General features: G+C 57.0%; 1 protein-coding gene across 3 annotated transcripts in view; it reads left to right on the top strand.

The window, feature by feature from the left end:
• Positions 1-27,401, top strand: part of MACROD1 (mono-ADP ribosylhydrolase 1) — a 205,042-nt gene that overhangs the window by 172,879 nt on the left and 4,762 nt on the right. For all 3 annotated transcript variants that reach the window (XM_039482754.1, XM_039482752.1, XM_039482753.1), the window contains 2 exons: positions 18,476-18,592; positions 27,238-27,359. In XM_039482754.1, the coding sequence (XP_039338688.1) occupies positions 18,476-18,592; positions 27,238-27,359 (239 nt within the window). The remainder of the gene's footprint in view (positions 1-18,475; positions 18,593-27,237; positions 27,360-27,401) is intronic.

Genomic DNA, 27,401 nt, shown 5'->3' with positions numbered 1-27,401 from the left:
CAGTCTATCCCCATCCCAGTCGTAAGGAATTTTAAACGCTCGCATCTTTTTGACGGCTCCGGCGAGACCGATTTCATAAAAGGCATTTTAGCAATCGGTTAGGAAATATTTAGGGTCTTGTAATATTCATGAAGGGGAGATTAAATATTGAAATTTATGCCATAATAAAATAAAATTTAAAATCAAGGGGGGGAAGATGTCGCTTTATGCTAAACAAATGAGCAAACATCCCGCCCATTAATAATTTACTTCAGGGGAAAAAAATACCCAGATAATCTCTGCAGCCCCCACCTGTCTGGCACGAAGCATCAGTGCCATTGTTAGCATGGGAGCATTGATCCCCAGCTGGTGAGAATCAGCCAGAGCTCTGGTGGAGTCACTGGGGCCAGATCCCCAGTGGAATCAGTTCCATTGAACTCACCAGCAGTTTGCACTGTCGGAGGATGTAGCTGTGACACTTTTGTGCAGCATGTGACGGGGTGGACTGGTCTGGGAAGCCCTTGGACAGCCCCCAGCCCTGCGGTGAGAATGTCTTTCTAACACCTTCGCAGGGAAACAGCCCTGCCATCTTCAGAAAACACACAGCGTCATTCCCCGCTTTGAAGGGGAATCAATAGTTTGGGGAGGATGGGTTGTGATCACTGGCCTGCCACAGACAGGACTGATCCTCCTCCCACCCTGGTGTAAATCAGGAGTGACTGGATTCTCCTCTCACTACAGTGTGAAGGAGGAGTCATACTTCGGGGCCTGATTCTCCCTTGTCTCCTATGGTGTAAATCAGGAGCGATGCTGCTGATGGCAGTGCTGTCGCCCTGGATTTACACCAGCGTCCACAAGCGCAGAATCCAGCCCCCGTGGTGTTTGCTCGGCAGCCCCAGGAGCCTCCGTTCTGTGGCACTAATACAAATGCTGTGTTTACCTCCAGCTTTTAATAGCATCTGGAAATGAGCTCTCTGCAGGCAGGGGGCCTGCCTGGGAGGGTTTGTAAATCCTGGCTTTGCAATTTGGTTTGGATTCCATGGCAAGGCAGGCCCATGTACACACACACTCACACACACTCACAGACACACGCACACCACTCCTTCCAATTCCACCCCAGAGATCCTGTCCAAAAAACGGGCTACAGTTCACCCCTGTGCAAAATGGACTATGCACCATTTAATATACACTTAAGCCTTTAGGATTCCTGGATTCTTTTCCCAGCTATGGAATCCAGGAGTCCTGGCGCCCAGTCCCCCTGCTCTAACCACTAGTCCCCACTCCTCCACATTCCTAAACTGCAGCCCCTCTAAGCCCAGCCGGCATTCTGCTTCACAGCTCAATCTATTAAGAGTTGCCAGTTCCTGATTGATCTTTAAATCCTAGGATCAAGGGGGGGAGTGATAAAATCTGAATTGCTCCACCCCCGCCCCATGAGGCCAATTGGCCTCGTGGCACGTTCCATTGTCCTGCTGCCATTGAGATTTGGCGCAGGGAAGCACTCCAGCAAAGCGGTGCCTTGTGTAAGCCGGCCTGGCACACCCTGCGGCTGCCCTATGGCTCTGTCCCTCGCGAGATATCACAGAGCCAGAACTAGATTGAAGTGCTGCGAATCTCCACTCCAGCTCCCAGTTCTTCTGCCTGTGAAATCAGCTCTCCGCTCTCCCAGTCCACTGGCTGCACAGGACTTTGCTTGTGCTGGTTCTAGGCCTGAGTCGCTCTAGTGCTTGTAGGCCAAAGGGGCTGCCGTTGTTCAAGGCCTAAGAGCTGGTCTACACTGGAAACACACCTGGGCACAGCTATGTCTCAGGGCTGTGAATAATCCCCGCCCCCCGAGAGATGGAGCTCTGCTGGCCTAACCCCACAGTGCTAGGTCGGTGGGAGAATTCTTGTGCCAACCTAGCTACTGCCTCTCGGAGAGGTGCGTTACCTGCAGCGCCGGGCGAACCCCATTGCTCTCTCAGTGACTTGCCATAGTGGTTTTAGGCTAGATTTACGTCATGTTTCTAGGCCTGAGTTGTTCTAAGCTGCAGCTGCTCTAGCGGTTCTAGCCTGAGTTGCCACAAGGCTCCCGTTTCTCAGGCCTTTTTCCCCAAAGGGTCCCAGGGCGCGGTGGCGGCAGCATCAGGGGAAAAAGAGACAGGAAACTGATGTGATGCAGGGTTCCTGTGGTGCTGGCCAACTGTATCCTCCTCAACAGTGTGCCCCAGGCTGGGAGCCAGCTGACGTGTCATAGAATCATAGAATATCAGGGTTGGAAGGGACCTCAGGAGGTCATCTAGTCCAACCCCCTGCTCAAAGCAGGACCAATCCCCAACTAAATCATCCCAGCCAGGGCTTTGTCAAGCTGGGCTTAAAAACCTCTAAGGAAGGAGATTCCACCACCTCCCTAGTTAACCCATTCCAGTGCTTCACCACTGTCCTAGTGAAAAAGTTTTTCCTAATATCCATCTAAAACCTCCCCCACTGCAACTTGAGACCATTACTCCTTGTTCTGTCATCTGGTACCACTGAGAACAGTCTAGATCCATCTTCTCTGGAACCCCCTTTCAGGTAGTTGAAAGCAGCTATCAAATCCCCCCTGATTCTTCTCTTCTGCAGACTAAATAATCCCAGTTCCCTCAGCCTCTTCTCATAAGTCATGTGCTCCAGCCCCCTAATCATTTTTGTTGCCCTCTGCTGGACTCTTTCCAATTTTTCCACATCCTTCTTGTAGTGTGGGGCCCAAAACTGGACGCAATACTCCAGATGAGGCCTCACCAGAGCCGAATAGAGGGGAATGATCACATCCCTTGATCTGCTGGCAATGCTCCTACTTATACAGCCCAAAATGCCGTTAGCCTTCGTGGCAACAAGGGCACACTGTTGACTCATATCCTGCTTCTTGTCCACTGTAACCCCTGGTCCTTTTCTGCAGAACTGCTGCCTAGCCACTCAGTCCCTAGTCTGTAGCAGTGCATGGGATTCTTCCATCCTAAGTGCAGGACTCTGCACTTGTCCTTGTTGAAACTCAGAGTCCAGCTCCCAGCATCCCGCTGCCTCCAGCCCTTCACACCCTCTAATGCTTACTCACCCCCCTCCCAGTCTGCTCACCCCTCGTTCACGCCTCTTCCATGCACTGACACCCCAGCCCTGTCACTGACAGCCCCTCGCACTCAGCTCCACCCCTCACACACTCTCACTCCTGCCCCCGTTAGCTCTGCACCTCACTGCTCATCTTCCCCTCCTCCTTACGGGCAGGTTGTATGTGTATGTGGGGGGGGGGTTTCCCAGCTGCCCTGAAGCAGATGGAGCTTGGGATCAGAGACAGAGCTGGGGCAGATGGCACAGGGCCTGGGGTCGTGCTGCACCCCAGAAGCAGCAGCATGGAGCCCCCGTCCCAGCACTGGGATTTGCCAGCAGCCTGACTGAGAAGGGGCAGGGGCAGTGGGCCACCAGCTGCATGGCTGTAATGTTCTCAGCTGGCCCTGGTTGTCTGGTTGCTGCTCATCACAGCGGTGCAGCTCCTCTGGGGACACTGGTGGGCTACAGAGGGTGGGGGGTTGGGAGTCAGGAGTCCTTCGGCCCTATGGCCTTAGATGCTGCATAGCCTGGTTACTAGCCCTCTGCACACTGATGAATTTCATGCTCAGTCAAGGGCCTTAGTCAGTCCCCATTACTGGCGTCAATTAGGCCAGATCTCCAACGGGTGTAAATCAGACTTGATCCACTGGAATGAACAGAGCTCTCCCAGTGTATGCTGTCTGCAGATCCAGCCTGATTGGCTTGGGAACTGGAGCAGCACCTTCTAACCCCACCCAAACCTCCAGCTGCTTTACACAGCACTAGTCCCCTGATCAGAGCCAGCAGGTGTGAAACCACAGGAGCAACCCAGACCTAGGACCACGAGAACAGCTCAGGCCTAGGGCCCAGAGCAGACGGTATCTAAAACTATTAGGCCAGCTCCAGTCTAGAACCACAGTAGCAACTTAGGTCTAGAACCACCCTAGGAGTCTGAGTCTGGAACCGCTGTAGGCATGTAGGTCTGCTATAGGTCTAGAACAGTAATAGGAGTCAAGATCTGAGTATATGTCTAGCCCCGACAGTGGCCATTATCGAGAACCATCATATGGCTGTGTAACTATTATTGGAGCCAGGATCTAGAACAGTCGCTGGAGTCTAGGTCTGAATGATCATACAAAACTGGTCTATGAACCACCATAGGAACAACATCAGCAGCCATTAACTAAAGCAGCTTTAAGAACATCAGTCTATAACATCATATGACTAAGTCTAGAACCATGGTAGATGTGGTTATCTAGAACAACATACACTGATCTAGAACCACTATGTGGTCAAGGATTGTGGAACCACCAAATATATCATCAAGAACCAATTAAACCTGGGTCTAGCACACCATCTCGTGAATCTGGAACCACCATGGAGGCAAGGATCTTGAACCACAATAGGAACATGGCTCTAGAACAACCAGAGGTCAGACTGCAACCTCAGCAGGAACAAGGATTTAGAGCCATCATAGAGGCTAAGATCTAGAACCACAAGAGCATCTTGGGGATAAATTATGCTCAAGACAGATGGAGCCCTGGATCGGAGCAGAGCCAGGCAATCCATTGTAGCCAGGTGTTGCCAGTGAACCCTTCTGAGTCACTGTTTTGCAGCTAGTGGAGCAGGGCCTAGGCCCAGTGCAGGGAGCTGGCTCACTGCTGACTCAGGCACTGGTGTGATCAGCGTTGGCAGCAGGACGTGCTGGAGGACGCAGGGGGAATCAATCGTGAATTTATTTGGCATTTATGGGCCTCTTTGTTCTGTCACAGTGTGGACTGCAGAGCACACAGGGCGGGGGTGGGATTGGGGCAGGCTATGGGGATGAGGGAGCTGTGCTGTTGGGGGAGTGCAAGGAGGGGGGGGCTATACTGTTGGGGGGTGCTTGGAGAGGGTTCTGCTAGAACCCAGGAATCCTGGATCCAGCCCTGCCCCCTCACCGCTTGACTGCCTTGCTCCCGCTGAGAGCTGTGAGCCGTATGGGGCACGGGGTTGTTTTCCCAGTCTCCTCCAGCCCCCGCTGGGAGCCCTGGCCTACAGGTAAACAAGTTCTAATTAAAGTCTGGCTCAGATAATGAGTCCCCAGATGGGCTGGGCTAACAAGCACGGGGTATTTGGGGGGATTAGAGTGAGGTCCAACGTGCCCAGGAAGCCCCGGGCTGGGGGTGGGCTGCAGCCCCAGGCTGGATCCCCACTTCCCTGCCATTCACACTCCCCCACTTTTATCTCACATCTTCAGTTCCTCCCCTTTGCACTCTCTCACTCTCTTACTCAGCTTTCCTTCCTTTCTCCTCCTCCCTCGCTGCCCCGGCATGTCTGTCCGTCCCGCACACAGCGACATCGGCCAGAGCAGCACCCTGCTTATATCGCCTGCGTGCCCCCTCTCTGGCACACCCCGCCCTGGGCAAGCCCTGCTGCCCATTCCGTGCCCCTGTGCCACACCGGCTCCTCTCCCGGCCCCGCCATGACTCCTGCTGGAGGAGAGGTGAACTGCAGGGATGGGACAGATATTACCTGCTCCCTAAGGTGCTTTAGGGGAGTCCAGAGCCGCTCGCTGCAGGAAACATCCCTGGGGCAGAGTGGACAGCCTCATCCTCGTGGCCCCTTCATACCCGCAGCCTCTCTGCTAGGCCAGGGAACCAAACTGAGACCCAACAAACTCAGTCCATGGAACAGGAGACGTGTTGATATTTGCTATGAGCACCATCCAGGGAATGTTTATCAGGACTCCTGGGCTCTCTCCCCAGCTCTGGGAGGGGAGGTTAGTGATTTATAGCAGGCTAGGGTGGGATTCCTGGTTTCTATCCCCAGTGGGAGGAGGGAGGTCTAGTGGATTCGAGCAGGGCGGGGCTGAGAGTCAGGACTCCTGGGTTCTATCCCTGGATCTGGGAGGGGAGTGGTGTCTAATGGTCAGTGCAGGGGGGTGGCTGGGAGGGTGATATCCCTGGCTTTGGGACTGCAGTGGGATCTTTCCCTTCCTGGAATATTAAAAACGCCCAAATCGCAGCCCAGCCCCCTTCCCCGGTCAGCTCCACACTGCCACTGACATACGAATGGAGCTGCAGTGAGGAGCCCATTTACACCTCGAGATTGGTGAGACATAGGCCCAGAGGGATGGAAAGGGACCACGGCGCTCATGGGCCCAGCAGAGCAAGGAGGGGCTGGCTCCTGGGGGGACAGAGCTGCCAGGTGTACTCCGATAGGAATGCCCCCAGCCCCACACTAGCCCAGCCAGCCCTGTTCACGGATCACAAAGCACAATCATTATACATTTTGATCTAGGACTCCTGGGTTCCATGCTCAGCTCCGGGAGGGGAGTGAGGTCCAATGGGTTAGAACAGGGGGCTGGGAACCAGTCTAGTGGTTAGAGCTGGGGGGCTGGGAGCCAGGACTCCTGGGTTCTATCTATTGCCACCCGGGGAGGGAAGTGGGACACAGCCAGCCCCTGTCATGTTATAATGCTTCTGTGATGTGGCCAGCACACAGTGCCTACAAATCAGTCGCTCATGCAAACACCCCCCCTCTGTGAATTTCCAGTCCCCTGTGTCTGGTGATCCCCCCCCGCACAGCTCATCATGCCTCAGGATCCCGGGGCTGCATTATTTATGGACTATTATTACTATCTATTATTTAGCTCCCTTACATAACCCAGGGCCTGTATTATTTATTCCCCACTCTCTCTTTACAATCTCTGCTCCGTCGCTGCCACGCATAACCCCCAAAACTTCCCTCCAGCACAGGGAGCTTTCTAGCACAGCTGAGTGTGTCGGAACAACAGCAACCGTGGGCCCTTCCCCCTACCAGGAGCTGACCCCCTTCATGCTCCTTCCCAGCTCTAACTGCCCTCCCACAGGTGGGGAGAGAACCCAGGAGTGCTGACTCCTGGCCCACCACCTTCCCACTCTAACCACTGGACCCCACTCCCCTTCCAGAGCTGGGAAGAGAACCCAGGCATTCTGGCTTCCAGGCCTCTGTGGAGGAGGCACACTGCCTGGACCCCGTCTGTTTACCATGCACCATCTCCCTGCATTTGCTGTTCCTGGTGTTTCCCTTGTCAGACCTCTCGCTCCCTCCCAAAGTGGGGTAGAGCGGAGGCAGGGGGAGGCTCACCACATGCTATTTCTCCTGGTACTGGTGGCAGTAACTTAACCCTGCGACTATCATCCTGCCCAGGGAGGATTCCTGCTACATTATCTTATCTATCTATCCCCATACTCACCCATCTATCTATCTATCTATCTAATCTATCTATCCCCATACTCACCCATCTATCTATCTATCTATCTAATCTAATCTATCTATCCCCATACACAACTATCTATCTATTCCCTTCCATCTGTCCCCATATAAACCTATCTATGTACACATGTGTGTGTTTCTGTGTTCATGGGAGTCCATGGATGTGAGCATGTGTATGTGTGTTTGTGTGTAGGTCTGCCTTTGCCTGTTTGTGTGTACCTGCATATGTGTGTGTGTGCACGTGTTCCTATGTGCGAGCATGTATGTGTGTGTGAAGTATTGGTGTGTGCACGTGTGTGTGCACGTGCCTTTGTGTATGCATTTGTCTGAACATTTACCTATGTGTGTGGGGGGGCCTCCGGCGATGCCACACAGACCCTCCCCCGCCATGTGTGCATCGTGTGAGCGTGCCACAACCTCTGCATGCCAACCCCACCTCTGCTAAGAATGAATCCGTGAATCCTCCTTTATCATCCAGCACCAGGTATCTTATTTATTAGCCACGAGGGAAGGCAAGTGGGATATTTGCCAGAATCATACCATGGCCTTGCCCTCTGAGACTTAATTAACAGGACATGCTCGTTAGTGCCGCTCTGCGCTGCAGATGGGCTCCGCAATTAGCCGCCCCTCCCAACGGCCGTCACCTAGAGCTGCTGCAGCTGATTGCATTTTGCCAACAGCCGCCCAGGGCTTAGGAGACACAAACTTCTGTGCTTTGCTGGAGAACTTCTCTGCCCCCTGTGCCCCCTGTCCCGTTTAGTCAGGGGTTGGGGGGTCTCTTCTCATGCCAGATTTCAGGAGGCAGTGATGTTAATGTCCCAGGAAAGGGCACCACTGAACTTAGTGACAGAGCTTCACCTCCTTGGGGATCTCACTGCTTTAGAGACACCTGTTGGTACCCTGTGCTGGGGTAGATGGGCCACTGGTCTGAGCCAGGGTGGCGGGGGAGGGAATCTCTGGTTGGATCTAGGGTGAAAGATCTCATGTGCTTAACTGTAATAATGACAATAATAAACAAGCTTCCATGGAAAAACCTCAAAGCCCTGGGAGCCAGGACTCCTGGGTTCTGTAGCTGGCTCTGGGAGCGGAGTGGGGTCTAGTGGTTGGAGCAGAGGAGAGCTGGGTTCTCACATTCAGGGAGCCAGCTGGTGTATAATTCAAGTGGGACAGAGAAGTTTCTGGAGCCGTGGGGGAAGGATAGAGCTGGTGCTTTGCCCCACGTAGGTCTGTGCCATGTGCAATTTCATCAGCTCAGGATGGGGGGTGAGATCGGTCCTGCCTTCCGGACACTGCCGTAAACACAGACATGTCAGAGCCACCAAAGGGCACCGGCCTGATTGCTGCTCGCCTCCCCACCTTCATAGTAACGGAAGCACAGCCCAGACACCAGGGCGAGGGGCCTCTTGGGCTGAACACAGCACCTGGTGGGGGATCTCCCTGGGTCTGCGGGGAGGGCCTATCCCATCTCCAGTCTAGTTCCAGAGAGAACTGGGAGGTAAATCCAGATTGGGAACAATTTGGAGTTTTTCCCAGGTAAAAACAACCTTTTCCCCCTGATTTTCAGCCACATTCTACATCTCAAATGTTCAGGGTTTTAGTTGAAAAACCCAAAATAAACTTCTGAAACATTTATTATTATATCTCTGTTTATCACATCTAGTATCTGTATCACCATCGCACCCGGGAGCCCCTGCTATACACCAGGGCCCCATCGCACTAGGTTCTGTACAGACACAAACCAGAGAGCCCCAGCCCCAAGTTGCTTCCAATCTGAGCATGACATAAGAACGGACATACTGGGTCAGGCCAAAGGTCCATCTAGCCCAGTATCCTGTCTTCTGACAGTGGCCAATGGCAGGTGCCCCAGAGGGAATGAACAGACAGGTTATCATCAAGTGATCCATCCCCTGTCATCCAATCCCAGCTTCTGGCAAACAGAGGTTAGGGACACCAGACAAGAGACAACATCTGGATACAGGCGGGAGCAAAAGGAAACAATAAGACTAGATCTGGTTGAAATATTTCTGACAGAACATATTTTCCTTCTGAAAAAGCCAAACTATTAATTGTGTCGAAATTGTCAGTGGAAAAATGTGTGCTTTGCTTTCACTTGGTCATTTTGCTTATCATTCTATTGTACATGTAACCTTCTGAAAAGGAAACATTGGACGGTTTTCCCAGAATGTCGTTGCATGTTACATTTCCACATTCATGTTCTGACCCAGGAAAAAACGCAGAACTTCCCACAGTTCCGAGTTGCGTCCGGCTTCAAATGAGATAAGGGTTTTAATTTGGGACAAAAAATCGCCCTGGAAATGGTGGAGGAAAATAGAATATTGTATCCCATTGTTATTGACACACATGAATTTTGCATACAAGTGTAACATCTTATTCCTAGCCCTGTATTGGGTTGAGGTCGTGGGAGGGGCATGGGGTCTAGTGGATTAGAGCAGTGGTTCTCAAAGCTGGTCTGCTGCATGTTCAGGGAAAGCCCCTGGCTGGCCGGGCCAGTTTGTTTACCTGCCGCGTCCGCAGGTCCGGCCGATCATGGCTCCCACTGGTCGTGGTTCGCTGCTCCAGGCCAATGGGGGCTGCGGGAAGCGGCGCAGGCCGAGGGATGTGCTGGCCGCCCTTCCTGCAGCCCCCATTGGCCTGGAGCGGCGAACCACGGCCAATGGGAGCTGTGCTCAGCCGAACCTGCGGACACGGCAGGTAAACAAACCGGTCCGGCCCATCAGGGGCTTTCCCTGAACAAGCGGCAGACCAGCTTTGAGAACCACTGGATTAGAGTGTGGAGGGGGGGCTGGGAATCAAGATTTCTCCCGGGTTCTGTTTCCAGCTTTTAGAGAGGAGTGGGGTGTAATGTTTAGAGCGGGGGGGCTGGGAGCCAGAACTCCTGGGTTCTGTCCCTGCCCGATAGAAGGAAGTGTGGAGTAATGGTTACAGTAGGTACCTGAGACATGGTCATCAGAACTGACTCAGAGGGAGAGCGCCCCCTGCTGAACCCCCACTCTGCAGCACAGTGCCCCCTAGCATTGTACTCCATCAATGAGTTCCCAGCGGAGAGCGCCCCCTGCTGAGCCCCACAGCACAGAGCTTTTGAAAATCAGGACTCTTCTTTTTAGAGCCAGAAAATACAATTTGGAGGAGCCTATATTTAGGTCCTGCCCCCAGCTCTGAAAATTGGGACGCATGACACGGAGACAGGGATCACTGTCTCTTTGCCTTAAAGCCCAGCTCCCCTCCCCTAATCCATGGGCTCTCCAAGGACCCACGGTCCCAGCTTCTAGGTGCTTCCAACTTGCTGAGCCAGCACTGATTCTGCTTTGCATCACAAGTCTTTCACGCTCTCTGCCTTTTATAGCCCGTCTCTGACTCCCACCCCCCCGCCCCTTCTCTGCACATCTGCAGCGTTCACCTGCGTCCCTCGCCTTGGTGCCAGAAAACAACAGCCCACATAGAGCAAGTCCCTGGCATGGCTTCCCCCTTGGAAATGGCATCCCCTGAGCAGAGGACTGGAGAAGGGAAACCCCACTGGAGAGATGCCACGGCATGAAGGGTACCTGCCCACAGGCAGCAGGGCTGGCAGGGTGAGCGGAGACTATCCGAGTGTGCCAGGCCTCCAGCCAGTGTAAATTGGCCGTAGCTCCATTGGCGTCAATGGGCCAGATCCCCAGCCAGTGTAAATTGGCCATAGCTCCATTGGCGTCAATGGACCAGATCCCCAGCTGGTGTAAATTGGCCATAGCTCCATTGGCGTCAATGAGCCAGATCCCCAGCTGGTGTAAATTGGCCATAGCTCCATTGGTGTCAATGAGCCAGATCCCCAGCCAGTGTAAATTGGCCGTAGCTCCATTGGCGTCAATGGGCCAGATCCCCAGCTGGTGTAAATTGGCCGTAGCGCCATTGGCGTCAATGGGCCAGATCCCCAGCTGGTGTAAATTGGCCGTAGCGCCATTGGCGTCAATGGGCCAGATCCCCAGCTGGTGTAAATTGGCCATAACTTCATTGGTGTCAATGGGCCAGACCTCCAGCTGGTGTAAATTGGCCATAGCTCCATTGGCGTCAATGAGCCAGATCCCCAGCTGGTGTAAATTGGCCGTAGCGCCATTGGCGTCAATGGGCCAGATCCCCAGCTGGTGTAAATTGGCCGTAGCTCCATTGGCGTCAATGGGCCAGATCCCCAGCTGGTGTAAATTGGCCATAACTTCATTGGTGTCAATGGGCCAGACCTCCAGCTGGTGTAAATTGCCCATAGTTCCATTGGCATCAATGGGCCAGATCCCCAGCTGGTGTAAATTGGCCATAGCTCCATTGGCATCAATGGGCCAGATCCCCAGCCGGTGTAAATTGGCCGTAGCTCCATTGGCATCAATGGGCCAGATCCCCAGCCGGTGTAAATTGGCCATAGCTCCATTGGCATTAATGGGCCAGATCCCCAGCCAGTGTAAATTGGCCATAGCTCCATTGGTGTCAATGGGCCAGATCGCCAGCTGGTGTAAATTGGCTCCACTGACATCCATGGACTGGGCCCTTTGCATCAGCCAGGGATCTGGCCCTAAATAATTAGCCGTTCTAGCCCAGTGGGGGGCAGGATCTGGTCCAGGTCTGTCCATGCTAAACAGTGCAAGATGAGGAATCACAGGGAGGGGGTCAGGGGGCTCAGAAAGGAAATATAGGACTCCTGGGAGGGGAGTGGGGTCTAATGGTTAGAGCGGGAGTGGGAGGCAGGACTCCTGGGTTCCATTCCTGCCTCTGGGAAAGGAGTGGGGTCTGTTGCTTAGAGCGGGGGTGGGAGGCAGGACTCCTGGGTTCCATTCCAGTCACCGAGAGGGGGGTGGGGTGCAGTGAGTGAGAGCAGGATGGGTTTGTACAGCCTGTGTTTCTGAGGTGCTGGTCACGGGCCGTGGGGATCTGTCCCTCCCTGGCACATCCTGTAATGCTGCACTGTTACGTGCCTGGCTCCTGGTTGCCCGGACCCCAGCTGCAGGGAGGGAGTGGGGGAGGGAGCCGTAATTGTCTGTGATGAGATTGCAGCGGGAATAATCCCTCGCTGACAGATGGCTCCGGGGTCCATTCCCTTATGTAAGGGATAAAGGGGGAAGTGGATTACTGGCGCTATCCCATTGCGCTACCCTTCAGATGGGATTAGGGTCTTCATTATACAGACCAGGCTGCCTAATCAGCCGCTCCCTGGCTGAGCCGTGGGTGGATGGCCGCTCTACAGGGTGCGGGGGGGTGGGGCGAAGGGGGAGCCATTCCCAGGGGGATTCTAATGGACTGTGCCTTGACCCCAGTGGACCTGTGTGCAACCACGCCAAAGCCTGGTCAGTCATCCCTGCATTGGCCATCTGGAGGGGAGCGGGATCTACTGGTTAGAGCAGGGAGGCTGAGCATCAGGACTACTGGGTTCTGTCCCCAGCTGCAGGAGGTCACGGGGTCTGGTGGATGAGGACAGGGGCAGCTGGGAGTCATCATTTCTGGGTTTTGGTCCCGGCTCTGGAATGGTAATGGAGTCTAGTGGCTATAACATGGGACTGAGACACTGGGATCAGTATTGAGTCCCATAGTACAGTGCCCCCTCCTGAGCCCCGACTCTGCTTCCTGCAGCTCAGTGTCCCCTAGCACTGCACATGGGCACTGGGGTCTGCACTCACTGTGGCGGGGGAGGGGGAAGCACCTCCTACTGAGCCCCACTCTGTGAATCCTAGTTATCCCATGGGGCTCCCTGCCGATCCCCCCAGCTCCTCAGAATCTGCACCAGGCGGGGAAGGGGGAGTGTTTTAACAGGAGGGTGCTACAGACCCCTTGTGGGTTTGCAAATCAGAGCCAAGAGGCCACCTCCCACCCGAGTGGCTCTGTCTGTGCGTCTGTCTCCATCTCTCTGTCTGTGCACCAGACACATCATCCACTCCCCAAACAGAGAGCACTTGTGTGGTTTATTTCATGATCTCACGTGCATACACACACACGCTGCACGCACACACACACACACACGCTGCACGCACACACACACACACACGCTGCCCTTTCCCAGGCACCGCTCTCCTTTCTGCAGCTGTCATTTCCAATCGCTATCCGGGGACCCATTCCAGCAGGCTCAGCAGGAGGGGGGGGGGCAAACTGGGGAGCAATGGGAAAATTGCTCACACTAACAAGGCGCATGTCAGGGAGCAGGGCAGTGGGATCCAGTGGTTAGAGCTGTGGGATTGGGAGTAAGGCTTCAAGGTTCTACCCCCAGTTCTGGGAGGGGAGAGGGGCCTAGTGGGTTACAGCAGCCCAGAGTCCGGACTCCTGGGTCCGTCCCCAACTCTGGGCTGTTTGCAGCATGGGCAGGCAAATCCCTCTCCCTAAGGGGGCCTGGATGGGGGCCATTCATCCTTTAGGGTGCTTGAGTTCTGCTGCGCTAGACCCCCACACCTGCCCTGGGGACTTGCTTCCCTCCCATCTCACTGGAGTAATTGCGTCCTGCAGGGATCTCTGTACAACCCACCCCAGGCTCCACCTCAGAGGTGGGTGCATCTCAGTGGCAGGTGCAGAGTACTAGGTGCAGTATATTTTTGCAGGATTGTAGCCCCTGGTTTGCAGTGCATGCTGGGGATTTCCACACACACACACATACACTGGAGTGTGCCGTGCGATTGCTCTGACCCATGCTCATTCCTGGCACGAGGGCTCCCCTGGCGTCCTGCCGCCTTGACTCGGTTCCTGCCAGAGGCTCTGGCTTTGCAGGGGCATGAAGGCTTTAGCTGAGATCTGTGCAGCCTCGGGGCTAGGGCAGGAAAGGTAACCCCCAATCCACAGGCCCACGCCGGCTCCTCACGCACCCACACAAAGTGGCACAACATTTTATCTTCTTGGCTAGAGCGAGCTACCTATGGATCCGTGCAGGGGGCTTGTCCCCAGGGCAGGCAGAGGGGGATGGGCTGGCTGGGGGAAATGAGACATGGAGTCTCTCCCCTCTTAGGGTCCCTAGCTCTGATCCAGCCCTAGGGCAGGGTCCCTAGCTCTGATCCAGCCCTAGGGCAGAGGACTGGCTGGCTGGGGAGGGGAGCTAAGTTGGGTGAGTCAGGCCATTTCCCAGCAGAGAGATGGATGAGTGGGAGGGTCCCTTTAGGATGGGTTGGGAGACCTTGGGGGGAGAGGAGCTCTCCCCACACTCCCGCTCTGGGGGTTTATGAATCCAGCAGCAAATAACCTCAGGCGGGGAATTCAAAGCTCCACTGTGCAGAGTGGAAATGACGGGCACCTCCCCCGGGGCCAGGAGCTTCCAAAAATAGCCCCTCCATGCGCAGCCTGCCGCTACAGGGGGGCACAACTGGCCTCCAAAGCATCATCCTCCAGCCCCTGTTGGCACCCAGCCCCCCCCCCGTCCCTCCCAACCCTGCTGGCACCCATCTTCCCCCCCCAGTGTCCCGACCCAGCCAGCACCCATCTCCCCCCCCACCGTCCCTCCCGACCCAGCCAGCACCCATCTCCCCCCCACTGTCCCTCCCGACCCAGCCAGCACCCATCTTCCCCCCCACTGTCCCTCCCGACCCAGCCAGCACCCATCTTCCCCCCACTGTCCCTCCCGACCCCGACAGCACCCATCTTCCCCCACTGTCCCTCCCGACCCAGCCAGCACCCCACTCCCCCCCCTTGTCCCTCCCGACCCAGCCGGCACCCATCTCCCCCCCCCCCCACTGTCCCTCCCAACCCAGCCGGCACCCATCTCCCCATTGTCCCTCCCAACCCTGCTGGCACCCATCTCCCCTACTGTCCCTCCCAACCCAGACAGCACCCATCTCCCCACCCCACTGTCCCTCCCGACCCAGCCAGCACCCATCTCCCGCCCACTGTCCCTCCCGACCCAGTCAGCACCCATCTCCCCACTGTCCCTCCCGACCCAGCCAGCACCCATCTCCCCCCCACTGTCCCTCCCGACCCAGCCAGCACCCATCTCCCCCCCACTGTCCCTCCCAACCCAGTCAGCACCCATCTCCCCACCCACTGTCCCTCCCAACCCAGTCAGCACCCATCTCCCCTCCACTGTCCCTCCCGACCCAGCAAGCACCCATCTCCTCCCGCACTGTCCCTCCCAACCCAGTTAGCACCCATCTCCCCACTGTACCTCCCGCCCCAGCCGGCACACATCTCCCCCCCACTGTCCCTCCCGACCCAGCCGGCACCCATCTCCCCCCCACTGTCCCTCCCGACCCAGCCGGCACCCATCTCCCCCCCCACTGTCCCTCCTGACCCAGCCAGCACCCATCTCCCCACTGTCTCTCCCGACCCAGCCAGCACCCATCTCCCCACTGTCCCTCCCAACCCAGCCAGCACCCATCTCCCCACTGTCCCTCCCAACCCAGCCAGCACCCATCTCCCCACTGTCCCTCCTGACCCGGCCAGCACCCATCTCCCCACTGTCCCTCCCGACCCAGCCAGCACCCATCTCCCCCCTCACTGTCCCTCCCAACCCAGCAGGCACCCATCTCCCCCCCACTGTCCCTTCCAACCCAGCCAGCACTCATCTCCCCTACTGTCCCTCCCAACCCAGCCGGCACCCATCCCCACTGTCCCTCCCAACCCAGCTGGCACCCATCTCCCCACTGTCCCTTCCAACCCAGCTGGCACCCATCTCCCCACTGTCCCTTCCAACCCAGCTGGCACCCATCTCCCCACTGTCCTCCAACCCAGCTGGCACCCATCTCCCCCCCACTGTCCTTCCCAACCCTGCCAGCACCCATCTCTCCCCCAGTCCCTCCCAACCCAGCCAGCACCCATCTCCCCCACTCACACTGTCCCTTCCAACCCAGCCAGCACTCATCTCCCCCCACACTGTCCCTCCCAACCCAGCCAGCACCCATCTCCCCTCCACTGTCCCTCCCAACCCAGCCAGCACCCATCTCCCCCACTATCCCTCCCAACCCTGCCAGCACCCATCTCCACCCCCGCCACTGTCCCTCCCAACCCGGCCAGCACCCATCTCCCCACTGTCCCTCCCAACCCAGCCAGCACCCATCTCCCCACTGTCCCTCCTGACCCAGCCAGCACCCATCTCCCCTCCACTGTCCCTCCCAACACAGCCAGCACCCATCTCCCCGACACTGTCCCTCCCAACTCTGCTGGCACCCAGTCCCCACCCTATCCCCACTGTCCTCCCACACCCTTCCCCACTGTCCACCAACCCTGATGGCACCCCTGCTCCCATTCCCCTGATCCCCATCCTCCCAACCCAGCCAGCACCCAATCCCCTACCCCACTGTCCCCAACCCTGCCTGCTTTCCATCCCCATCCCCACCATCTGCACAACCCTGCTGGCATCTAACCCCTGCCCACCCCCCCCTCACCCACTGTCCACCCCAACCCCATCAGCATCCAACCCCCATGTCCCACTGGTGTCCCTGTCCCTTCCAGCCTCCCGTTTCTGGCCCGCCCCTGCCGTCCTGCACCTCATCCCTCACTGTCCCCCTCACTGGCACCCACCCCCTGTTCCTGCCATTTCCCCACTGCTGCCCATCCCCCATTGTGTCCCCCTGCCAGCATCACCTGCCCTCCATCTCCCATCCAATCCCACATCCCCCTATTCCCCACTGCCACCCCACCACCAACCCCTGCTGGCACCAAAACCCATCCCCTACTTGACTCCCTTCCTCCTGCCCCCCCCCAGCTTCTTCCATCTCCCTTCTATCCTCCACATGCCCCCACTGTGCACTGACTACTAGACCCCACTCTCACCCCCTCCCACCCACGCCCTGACACGACCCCAGATGCACACGCCCAGGGAGCTGTCAGTGCACCTAGCCCTCCTGCTCTGTGCCATGTTCCAGCACTGGCTGCAATCCAGCCCAATTCCCCTCTGCCCACCACCAGGCCCGGCGGGTGAAATATTGCTTTATGGATCGCAGGATGGACTGGCAACGAGCTAATAATGGAGAGACCCAATCAATGTGTCACTGTAATGAACTCGGTGCTGACAACACCCTCCCACCCGCCTGCCTGGGCATCCCCCCACCCCACTGAGAGAGGGGATCTAATGGTTAGAGAAGGAGGGTAGGCAGTCAGGACCCCAGGGATCTATGTTTGGCTCGGGGAGGGGAGGGGAGTGGGAGCTGGGACACCTGGGTTCTATCCCAGGTCTGGGAGGGGAGTGGTGACTTGTGGTTAGATCAGCTGCAGTGGCTGACACATGGACGACACCTCCATTGTCTGCTAATCCTCAGATCAGTGTGTAAATCCCTTTCACTCAGTGAATCTGGAAAGGGGGGATTGTTTTCAAAAAATAATTATAATCTACTTCGGCTTATTTTTATGATCCATCCACCTACTCCTCCCTGGGGGGAGAATGGACGGCGGAGAATGGGACTGGGACAGGATTCATTAGCTCTAATGGATTGAGATCTGTAATAGGATTGGAGGCCTGAAGGGGGATGGCCAACCGGGTTAGGGTCTCTATCCCCCCAGCAGCCCCCAGCTGTGGGCGCTTGTGTGCATTCAAACAGCCAGCGCTATGCGGGGTGGGGGTGCCAGTAGGTTTATCCTCTAACAGAAGGATGGTGCCCCAGGTCCCTGGACTATCCCTATTAAACAAAGAATTTAGTCTCTGGCTTCTTTGTGGCAGGACATCAAAGGGAGATGTCTATCTAGTGGGCTGGGAATCAGGGTTCTATTCCCAGATCTGGGTGGGGAGTGGGGTCTAGTGGTTAGAGCAGGAGGGCTGGGAGCCAGAATTCCTGGGTTATATTCCCACCTCTGCCACTAATCTCCTAGGGCAAGTCCCTTCCCCCTCAGTGCCTGTTTCCCTCTCCCACCCTTTGTCCACTTATTAGACTGTGAGGGTTCAGGGGCAGGGACCATCTCTCCCTGTGTCTGCAGCACCCCCGACAGGACCCTGACCTCAGTGGGTGGCCTCTCAATGCTCCTACAATATCTGTAAGGACCCCCATCACCTTCAAGGGATCATCAGCTAGGATTTGGACCTTCAGCCCTGAAATTTAGGCTAAGGGCATTATGTTGGTAACAGTAACAGGGCAGTTAACCATTTATGTTGATCACCCCCCAGTGGCAGCAGGCAGTACTGCACCCTGCAGGGCTGCAGCAGCTCCAGAAGTCCCCAATGGCAGTAGGCGGAATTGCATCCTGCCATGCCCAGCGGTGACATTACGGTGGGACCGTGCCCCTGACGGTATTGCTTGATGCCAGAATAACGTTTTGCCTCCTCTCTGCCTTGCAGTGGACGGGTGCATTCACCGGGCTGCCGGGGAGCTGCTCAAAGAGGAATGCCGATCCCTGAACGGGTGTGAGACAGGGAAAGCCAAGCTCAGCTGTGGATACCGGCTCCCAGCCAAATGTGAGTGATACCAGCCGGGGGTCTTGTCTGTAACATCCGTTGGGTCCAGCAGGCCAGGCTGCGGGGCCGTGGCTTGGTGGTGCCGGGGCCGCGCCCACTGCTGCTTCGTGCAGCCCACAGGACGTCACAGGTTCAGCTTCCCAGGGAATCAGGTTCAGGAGGGGTGGCCCGTTGAAGAGAAATGCTGGCCCACTGGGTAGAGGGATAGCCAGAGGCTTAGGAGAGACAGGTTCAAATCCCTGCTCGGCCCCAGGCTTCCTGTGGGACCCTGGACAATTCATCGTGCCTCAGTTTCCCATCTGTATAACAGGGATAACAGCTCTGCCCGGCCTCACACATTACAGTGTGTGTGTGGAGGGGGCGGGGAATTGAGGAGACATGTATCTCAGTTGCTCTGATACTCCAGTTTAGGTACCTGGCACAGAGAGATCTGGGTCTCTGACTCTGTGCAGTCACTGGACATACTGGTGTAAACACTCCTGGGTAGTACTTTGCCTGGTACAAATGTGGCAGGAGAAGCAGGGCGCAGATGCCCAGAGCTGGGCAGAGTGTGTTTGTGTGAATTCAGCAGGAGACCTGAGTCCCAGCGGGTTGCTTATATAGCCTGTGTGACAGATACGCCTCCGCTCCTGCAAACTTCTGCACATGCACACACACACATGGGTCCATGTACACCCTGCCTGCACATACACCCACCCCTGCCTGCATGTCCACACCTGCACAACACACAATCCCAGAGGTGCGTGCACAGGCTGTCAACACACACAGACGTGCACACCCAGCCCCGAGTTTCATCACCCGCATGCCAGCAGAAGCACATGTGGAAAACAAGCCACGTCTGGGGTTTTGCATCATTGGGCCCCAAAGAGATGTGGCACAAACAGCCCCATGCTGCCTGGTGCCATCGCTCAGTGGGGGGAGCTGGGCTGGCTGGGGGCCCAGCTGGAGGGGGCTGACCGGGAAAATCCCAGCTCTGAATGGGAGCAGAGCACTGGGAAATCTGACTGTGGGTGATTGGGTGTGGATGGGAGGGGGTCCTGGCGTGTGTGTATAAAATGGGGTTGTGTGTAAAGCTGGGTCAGGTTGGCTGTGTGGGTGGATCTGTCAGATTGTGGACTTGGGGAGTGTCAGGTGGTGGAGTTGGGGTGGGTGCGAGAAGCAGCGTGATCCTCCCCCTGCGTTTCAGAGCCAGCCCCATGGGGATGCACTGCAGTGGCCCAGCCAGCTGCTCTGCTGTGCTCATCAAGGGAAGGCGGGGCCACATCCACACGCCCAGCCAGGCCCTCGGGTCAGGAGGCCTGCAAGGCAGACCATGTCTGGGGGCTGCTCTAACCACCAGGCCCCACTCCCTTCCAGGAGTCTAGCTTCCAGCCCCCTGCTCCAACCACTGGACTCCATTCCCTTCCCAGAGCTGGGCGTGGCCCCAAGAGTCCAGGCTCCGTTCTAAAGCCCTTCCTGTCATTCCTTGTGAATTTGCTGCCTTCCAGTGACATCTTGTGGCAAGTAGTTCCACAGCTTATTGTGTGTGTGACTGTGCATAAAAAGCAGTGCGTGTGTGACTGCATGTAAAGCAGTGTGCCCCTCAAGTGTGTCAGTGTGTATGGAAAGCAGTACTTCTGCATGTGTAAAGCTGAGTGTGTGTGTAAAGTAGGTGTGGGCAGGGTTTCTCAGTGTCACCCCTGTGCTGTACCCCTGGGGGTCTGTCCTTCACTGCCATCAGAGAACCTTGGATTGAGGAGACCCCAGGTAGCTGGTGACTCCCCATCCCCAAGCTGTGCATTCCCCCACCCCCCCAGAGAAGAGGTACTGAGAGCTGGGGTCCCCCCCAGGATCCGGCTGGAAGGAAGGGGGCAGGAATGAGATCTGCCAGGGAAGGGGGGGTTGTTCTCAACTCGTCCCCCCAAGTCTCGCCAGCTGCATCGCGGACTGACGTGTGACTGACACCTGGGAGAGGGGGCCATGCACAGCATCATGCACTCTGCCCGGGGGGCTCCCCAGCAGGGCATTGCAATGTGAGGCAAAGTGGGGGGCTGCAACTCCACTGGGTTATTGCAAATGGCAGGAGTCTTTGTGCTGAGCCCAGCCCAGAGGGTGGGGCACTGGACTGGGAGTCAGGATGCCTGGGTTCTATTGCCATCAAGTCCCTTCCCCTCTGTGCAACTCTGCTTTCCCACCCAGTCCCTGTGTATTTAGATTGGAAGCTCTTCTGGTTAAGGACTGTTGACTGAGATCAGGGCCCCACTGTGCCAGGCGCTGCACAGACCCTGCCTGAGATCAGGGCCCCATTGTGCCAGGCGCTGCACAGACCCTGCCTGAGATCAGGGCCCCAGTGTGCCAGGCGCTGCACAGACCCCGACTGAGATCAGGGCCCCATTGTGCCAGGTGCTGCACAGACCCTGCCTGAGATCAGGGCCCCATTGTGCCAGGCGCTGCACAGACCCTGCCTGAGATCAGGGCCCCATTGTGCCAGGTGCTGCACAGACCCTGCCTGAGATCAGGGCCCCATTGTGCCAGGCGCTGCACAGACCCCGACTGAGATCAGGGCCCCATTGTGCCAGGCGCTGCACAGACCCAGACTGAGATCAGGGCCCCATTGTGCCAGGTGCTGCACAGACCCCGACTGAGATCAGGGCCCCAGTGTGCCAGGCGCTGCACAGACCCTGACTGAGATCAGGGCCCCAGTGTGCCAGGCACTACACAGACCCCGACTGAGATCAGGGCCCCAGTGTGCCAGGCGCTGCACAGACCCTGCCTGAGATCAGGGCCCTATTGTGCCAGGCACTACACACACCACAACCGAGATGTTACACACACTGTGATATCAGACACACTCCTTTCCATCCCACCCTCTCACAGACACGCACACTGGGTGCAGGAAGGTCTCAGCCGATGCTGATCTGCAAGCCCCATTGGGACAGGCAGTGAGGGAAGGAGATGCCCCCCTGCTGTTCCCTGCAGCACAGCTCCTCCCAACACCATCCTGGGCCAGAGGGGCCAGTGCTGACAGTGAGGGGGTAGAGCTCCTCCTACTGAACCCCACCCTGGCCCTGCATCTGATTACAGCCCCGCACCCAGCACCACCTGCAGTGCTGGGGAGATCTGTCGTGCAGGCCCCTGGCTGCCGGCCATGCGTGTTATCAATAACATCCCGGGGGGGGCGGAGTGAACAGCACTCTATTTATCAGGCTAATATTATAGACAAGAACAGCAAATGCAAAGTGCTATCGACCAGGCTGTCAGGGAGAGGCATGATGTGGGGCAGGCAGCGATACTCTGTGCAAATGGCGGGGCAGGAGAGTGGTAGGGCTGTGATTACACACACACTGATCTCACACTGTGATCTCACATACACTGATCTCACACTCACACACTGATCTCACCTCACACGCACTGATCACACACACACGGATCTCACACACATTGATCTCACACTCACACACTGATCTCACATACACTGATCTCACACACATTGATCTTACACACTGATCACACATACACAGATCTCACACACACTGATCTCAACTCACACACACTGATCACACACACACTTACCTCACACACATTGATCTTACACACTGATCTCACACTCACACAGTGGTCACACACACTGATCTCAACTCACACACTGATCTCAACTCACACACTGATCTCAACTCACACACTGCTCTCACACACATTGATCTTACACAAACTGATCTCACACACACTAATCTCAAACACACACATCTATCTCACATACACTGATCTCAACTCACACACTGACCTCACACACACTGATCTAGACTCACACTGATCCCACACACACTGATCTCACATACACTGATCTCACACACATTGATCTTACACACTGATCACATACTGCACACTCACACACTGATCTCACACATACTGATCTCACAATCACACACTGATCTCAGACACACTGATCTCAACTCACACATTGATCTTACACAAACTGATCTCACATTCATACACTGATCTCAGACTGGTGGTTCGGTTAAATCCAGAGAGCTGGATAATGGAGACTCAGCTCTATGGGGTTCTACTGTATACCAATAAAAATTGTATTCAACTGATACCTGTAGATATTGTGGCAGGGGAACTTAAGTTCTGTGTTGAATTTTAATCTTGGAAAAACAAAGATTTCTATGTTTTTTTATCAGAGAATTTTGGCTTTTTTTATCATGGAAAACTAGGATCCCTGATGATCACACATGCCAATCTCACATACTGATCATGCAAACACGTACACATCGAGATCACATGCACTGATTTCACACACAAACACACACTGATCTCACTCTCTGATCACACACACTGATATTACACACATACACGCGCACACACTGATCACACATATACTGATTACATACACATGCTGATCTCCCATGCACACACATTGATCTCTCTCACACACTGATCTAACACACACACTGATCTCTCTCCCTCTCTCTCTCACACACACAAACACACACACACTGGTTTCACACAGATACATTGATAACACACTCTGATCTCACACCCACACAGATCTCTCTCTCTCTCTCTCTCTCTCTCTCTCTCACACACACACACACACACACACACACGCTGCAAACCAGCTCCTCGAGAGAGTCCCCAGCCCCAGAGCTTGGCAGGGGGTGGGTGGGTGGGTGAGTAGGGGAGGGGATGGATGGAGCCGGGGGATATGGCAGTGAGAAGGGACAGGCAGACATGTAGGGGAGGGGTGGATGCATCCAGAATCAACTCAGAGCAAAAGCTAATACGATGCACAAATAACATGATGGGGCCAGTAAATAACTAGGGCAGAGAGAGACCCCCACACACCCCACCAGAGGGGATAGGGTAGGGTCCTGAACCCCCCATGGCCCTGCACCCCCTGTGCTCCATGCACTGCCTCCCTGTGTCCCCTGCATGGCCACTATGTGCCTCTGCACCCCCTGTGCCACCTGCACCCCCTGTGTCCCCTCCACTACCATTCTGTATCCCCTGCACTGCTGCTCTGTGTCTTCTGCACCCCCTGTACCCCCTGCACTGCCCCTCTGTGCCCCCTGTGCCCTCTTGGCTCTTCCACCCCTGCAGTGTCCCAGGGGTCCCCCTATGGCCCCATCCTGGCACTCTCCACTCCCCGCCTGGTCCATCCCTCGCATTGGGAAGGGAGTGGGGTCTAGTGGTTAGAGCACCTGGCAGTATATCGCCTGCCCCAGCGAGGCTGGGGGGTTGGTTCCCCTCCCTCCCTGGCCTTTGTCTCCTGCATGTGCCCCTCCCAGCCATGTCTTCCCCTTGCAGCCTTGGAAAGGACCCCTCCTGCCAAGCCTCCCCGTCTCCCTGCTGGGACTGAACGTCCCACACAGCTCGGCTCACCCTGTGGCTGGCGTCTGGGAGCCTGTTCTCTGTGCCAGGGACAGAGACCTGGGCCTCACCCCACCTCCACCCCCTGTAGGTCTGCCCTCAGAGCTGGTGCCTGCTCTGTGCTGCAGGGGCGCTGTGCCCTCCCAGAGCTGGCTGCAGCCTCACAGCACAAGGGGGTGCTGTGCTACAGGTAGTGGGCTGGGGGGCTCAGCAGGGGGCTGGATCCCAGGAGAAACAGCTGCCACTCCTCCCCCCCCCCAAACCTCACTCCCTTACCTGATAGCATGTCTGCTCCTGCTGCCAGATCTGTGCCTCGGGGAGGGGGGGGGATTTAGGGAGCCGCCATTAAAACACAGCAGCATGCTCCCAAAAGACTCTACCATAACAAAGCAGCTGAGCCTCAGAGTTCCCAATACACCCTGCTACACTGGGCCCCTGATCTTAGTCGGGGTCTGTGCAGCGCCTGGCACAATGGGGCCCTGATCTCAGTTGGGGTCTGGGCAGCGCCTGGTGCAGTGGAGGCCCTGATCTCAGTCAGGGTCTGGCAGTGCCCGGCCCAACAGGGCCCCACTCACACTGGAATAACTGCCATTTACACAAGCAGCAGGACTGGGCCCCTCAGCCCCTGCCCCAGGGACACAGCAGGACAACAGCAGCCAGGCAGCCTGGGCTGAATAGAGTCAGCACCTCCCTGGGCGGTAGGAGTCACTGCCAGAGCCCACAGGCTGCTGGGGGGGAGGGGTTGGGAGCCAGGAATCCTGGGTTCGGGCTCTGGCTCTGGGAAGGAAGTGGAGTCTAGCAGTTAGAATTGGGTGGGGGGCAGGAGTCAGGACTCCTAGTTCTGTCCCAGCACGAGGAGGGGCACAGGCTGTTTTGCAGCTGGGCGGGTGTCAGGGCCATTGCTGGAGCAAACCCTTCTGGAGCTGAAGGACGAGCAGCCGCTGATTGATGGGGCATGAAGTAGGGCTCAGACCTTGGGCTGACAGCTCCTCTGTCAGCGACAGGACCTTGGGAGGAGGACTCTGGCTCGGGGGGGCATGTCTGTGGGTTAGAGTGCGGGGGCTGGGAGCCAGGACTCCTGGGTTCTGTGCCTGGCTCTGGGCGGGGGATGGGATCGAGTGGGTCAGAGCAGGGGGCTGGGATTCAGGACTCCTGGGTTCCACCCAGATTGGGCAAAGGTTAGGAAGGGCTCTGCATCCCATGCTGCCCGCAAGAGAGCAGAGCCAGGCCTGGGGGTGGGCAGCAGATGGGGAAGGGGCAGGGGGCACTGGGGGATCTTGTCAAGACATTTCCAGACCCAGGTTTAAGATCAAGCCAGTCCCAGGGTCAGGCGGGCGCAGTGCATGGGGAGGAATGACAGCTCTGACCTTTGCTGGGCTCTGGCTCAGCGCTCACTGCATGTGTGTGTCAGGAATATGAAATAGATGGGGTGGTCCCCAGTCCCCTGCAGCTCCCACCTCCCATGCTCCAGCTTCAAATCCAACCCCGTCACTCATGTAATGAGCTGCCAGGTCTCTGCTGTCAGCATTGCAATTCAGTTCAATTGGTAGTCAATGCTCAGGGGCTATGGGTCAGGGTTAAGGGGCACTGGCAGAGCTGGTGGGGAGCCCAGGGTTGGAATAGTTGCGGGGAGGGGGGCACTCTCTGTTCATGACCGGGTGACCTTGGGGGGGGGGGGGAAGGTGGCCAGGCTGTGGCTAAGATACCCCCCTACACAGGGTTGGCAAGGCTGATCCTTGATACCCAGCATTCTGTGCAACACGTGTGAAGGTCCCACACCCCACCCCGGCCCCAAGCAGTGTCCAGCATCCTTGTCTGCCATGGAAACGAGCGAAGAGAGCATGATGGGAGGGGGATCTCCCAGTGGGGGCTCATTAATATCCATCCCTGTCCAGGGACCGCGGGATGAACAGACGGACGCAGCAGCAGGAGGGATGCCCGGGGGCCAAGCAGCCTGGTGGCATTGCCCGCAGCGAGCAGGAGAGGTGGGGTGCAGAGCTGAGCAGAGGATTTGCTGCTGGTTCCAAAAAGTCGGGGTGGGGGGGATTGTTTTGGGTTGAACCGAAAATGAAACGGGGTGGGGGGGAGTTTTGGCCAATGAGGAACTTAGGGACGGACTTGATGTTTGTTCTCTGCGGATGCTCAGAAAGGACCAGCCATTGCCAAGGCCCCAGGCCAAGCAGTCCTGGTTCTCAGGGCATCAGTCACTAACTCCGAGGCCTGATCTAGGGCTCAGTAGGAGGTGTTTTCCCCTCGCAGTCAGTGCGGCACTAGGGGGCGCTGTGCTGTGGGGTGGGGCTCAGTAGGGGGTGCTCTCCCCTCGCTCTCAGTGCGGCGCTAGGGGGCGCTGTGCTGCAGGGCTCAGTAGGGGGTGCTCTCCCCTTGCAGTCAGTTTGCGGCACTAGGGGGCGCTGTGCTGCAGGGCTCAGTAGGGGGTGCTCTCCCCTCGTGCTCAGTGCGGCACTAGGGGGCACTGTGCTGTGGGGTGGGGCTCAGTAGGGGGTGCTCTCCCCTCGCTCTCAGTGCGGCGCTAGGGGGCGCTGTGCTGCAGGGCTCAGTAGGGGGTGCTCTCCCCTTGCAGTCAGTTTGCGGCACTAGGGGGCGCTGTGCTGCAGGGCTCAGTAGGGGGTGCTCTCCCCTCGTGCTCAGTGCGGCACTAGGGGGCGCTGTGCTGTGGGGTGGGGCTCAGTAGGGGGTGCTCTCCCCTCGCTCTCAGTGCAGCACTAGGGGGCGCTGTGCTGTGGGGTGGGGCTCAGTAGGGGGTGCTCTCCCCTCGCTCTCAGTGTGGCGCTAGGGGGCGCTGTGCTGCAGGGCTCAGTAGGGGGTGCTCTCCGCTCAGTCTCACGCGGCAGGGGGGCGCTGTGCTGAGGTAGGGGCTCAGTAGGGTGCACTGTGCTGTGGGGTGGGGCTCAGTAGGGGGTGCTCTCCCCTCGCTCTCAGTGTGGCACTAGGGGGCGCTGTGCTGCAGGGCTCAGTAGGGGGTGCTCTCCCCTTGCAGTCAGTTTGCGGCACTAGGGGGCGCTGTGCTGCAGGGCTCAGTAGGGGGTGCTCTCCCCTCGCGCTCAGTGCGGCACTAGGGGGCGCTGTGCTGTGGGGTGGGGCTCAGTAGGGGGTGCTCTCTCCTCACTCTCAGTGCGGCACTAGGGGGCACTGTGCTGTGGGGCGGGGCTCAGTAGGCAATGCTCTCCCCTCCAGTCAGTGCATGCCCCAGTCCGGCACTAGGGGGTGCTGAGTTGTGCTGCGGGGTGAGGGGGTCTCCCTAGCTCTCATCCCCCTGCCTTCCCCCTGTGCAGATGTCATTCACGCAGTGGGTCCCATTGCCCAGGGGGAGCCGAGCGCTGCCCAGGAAAAGGAGCTGGAGAACTGCTACAAGAACAGCCTGAAACTGGCCGTGGAGAACAAACTCCGCACCGTGGTGAGAGAGCCTGGGGGTGCACGAGGGAGGGGCTGGGGTTTG

The sequence above is a fragment of the Mauremys reevesii genome, linkage group 7 (genome assembly GCF_016161935.1).
Source record: "Mauremys reevesii isolate NIE-2019 linkage group 7, ASM1616193v1, whole genome shotgun sequence".
NCBI lineage: Eukaryota > Metazoa > Chordata > Testudines > Geoemydidae > Mauremys > Mauremys reevesii.
The sequence above is the reverse complement of the archived record's forward strand: the minus strand, read 5'-3'. Positions and strand labels throughout refer to the sequence as shown.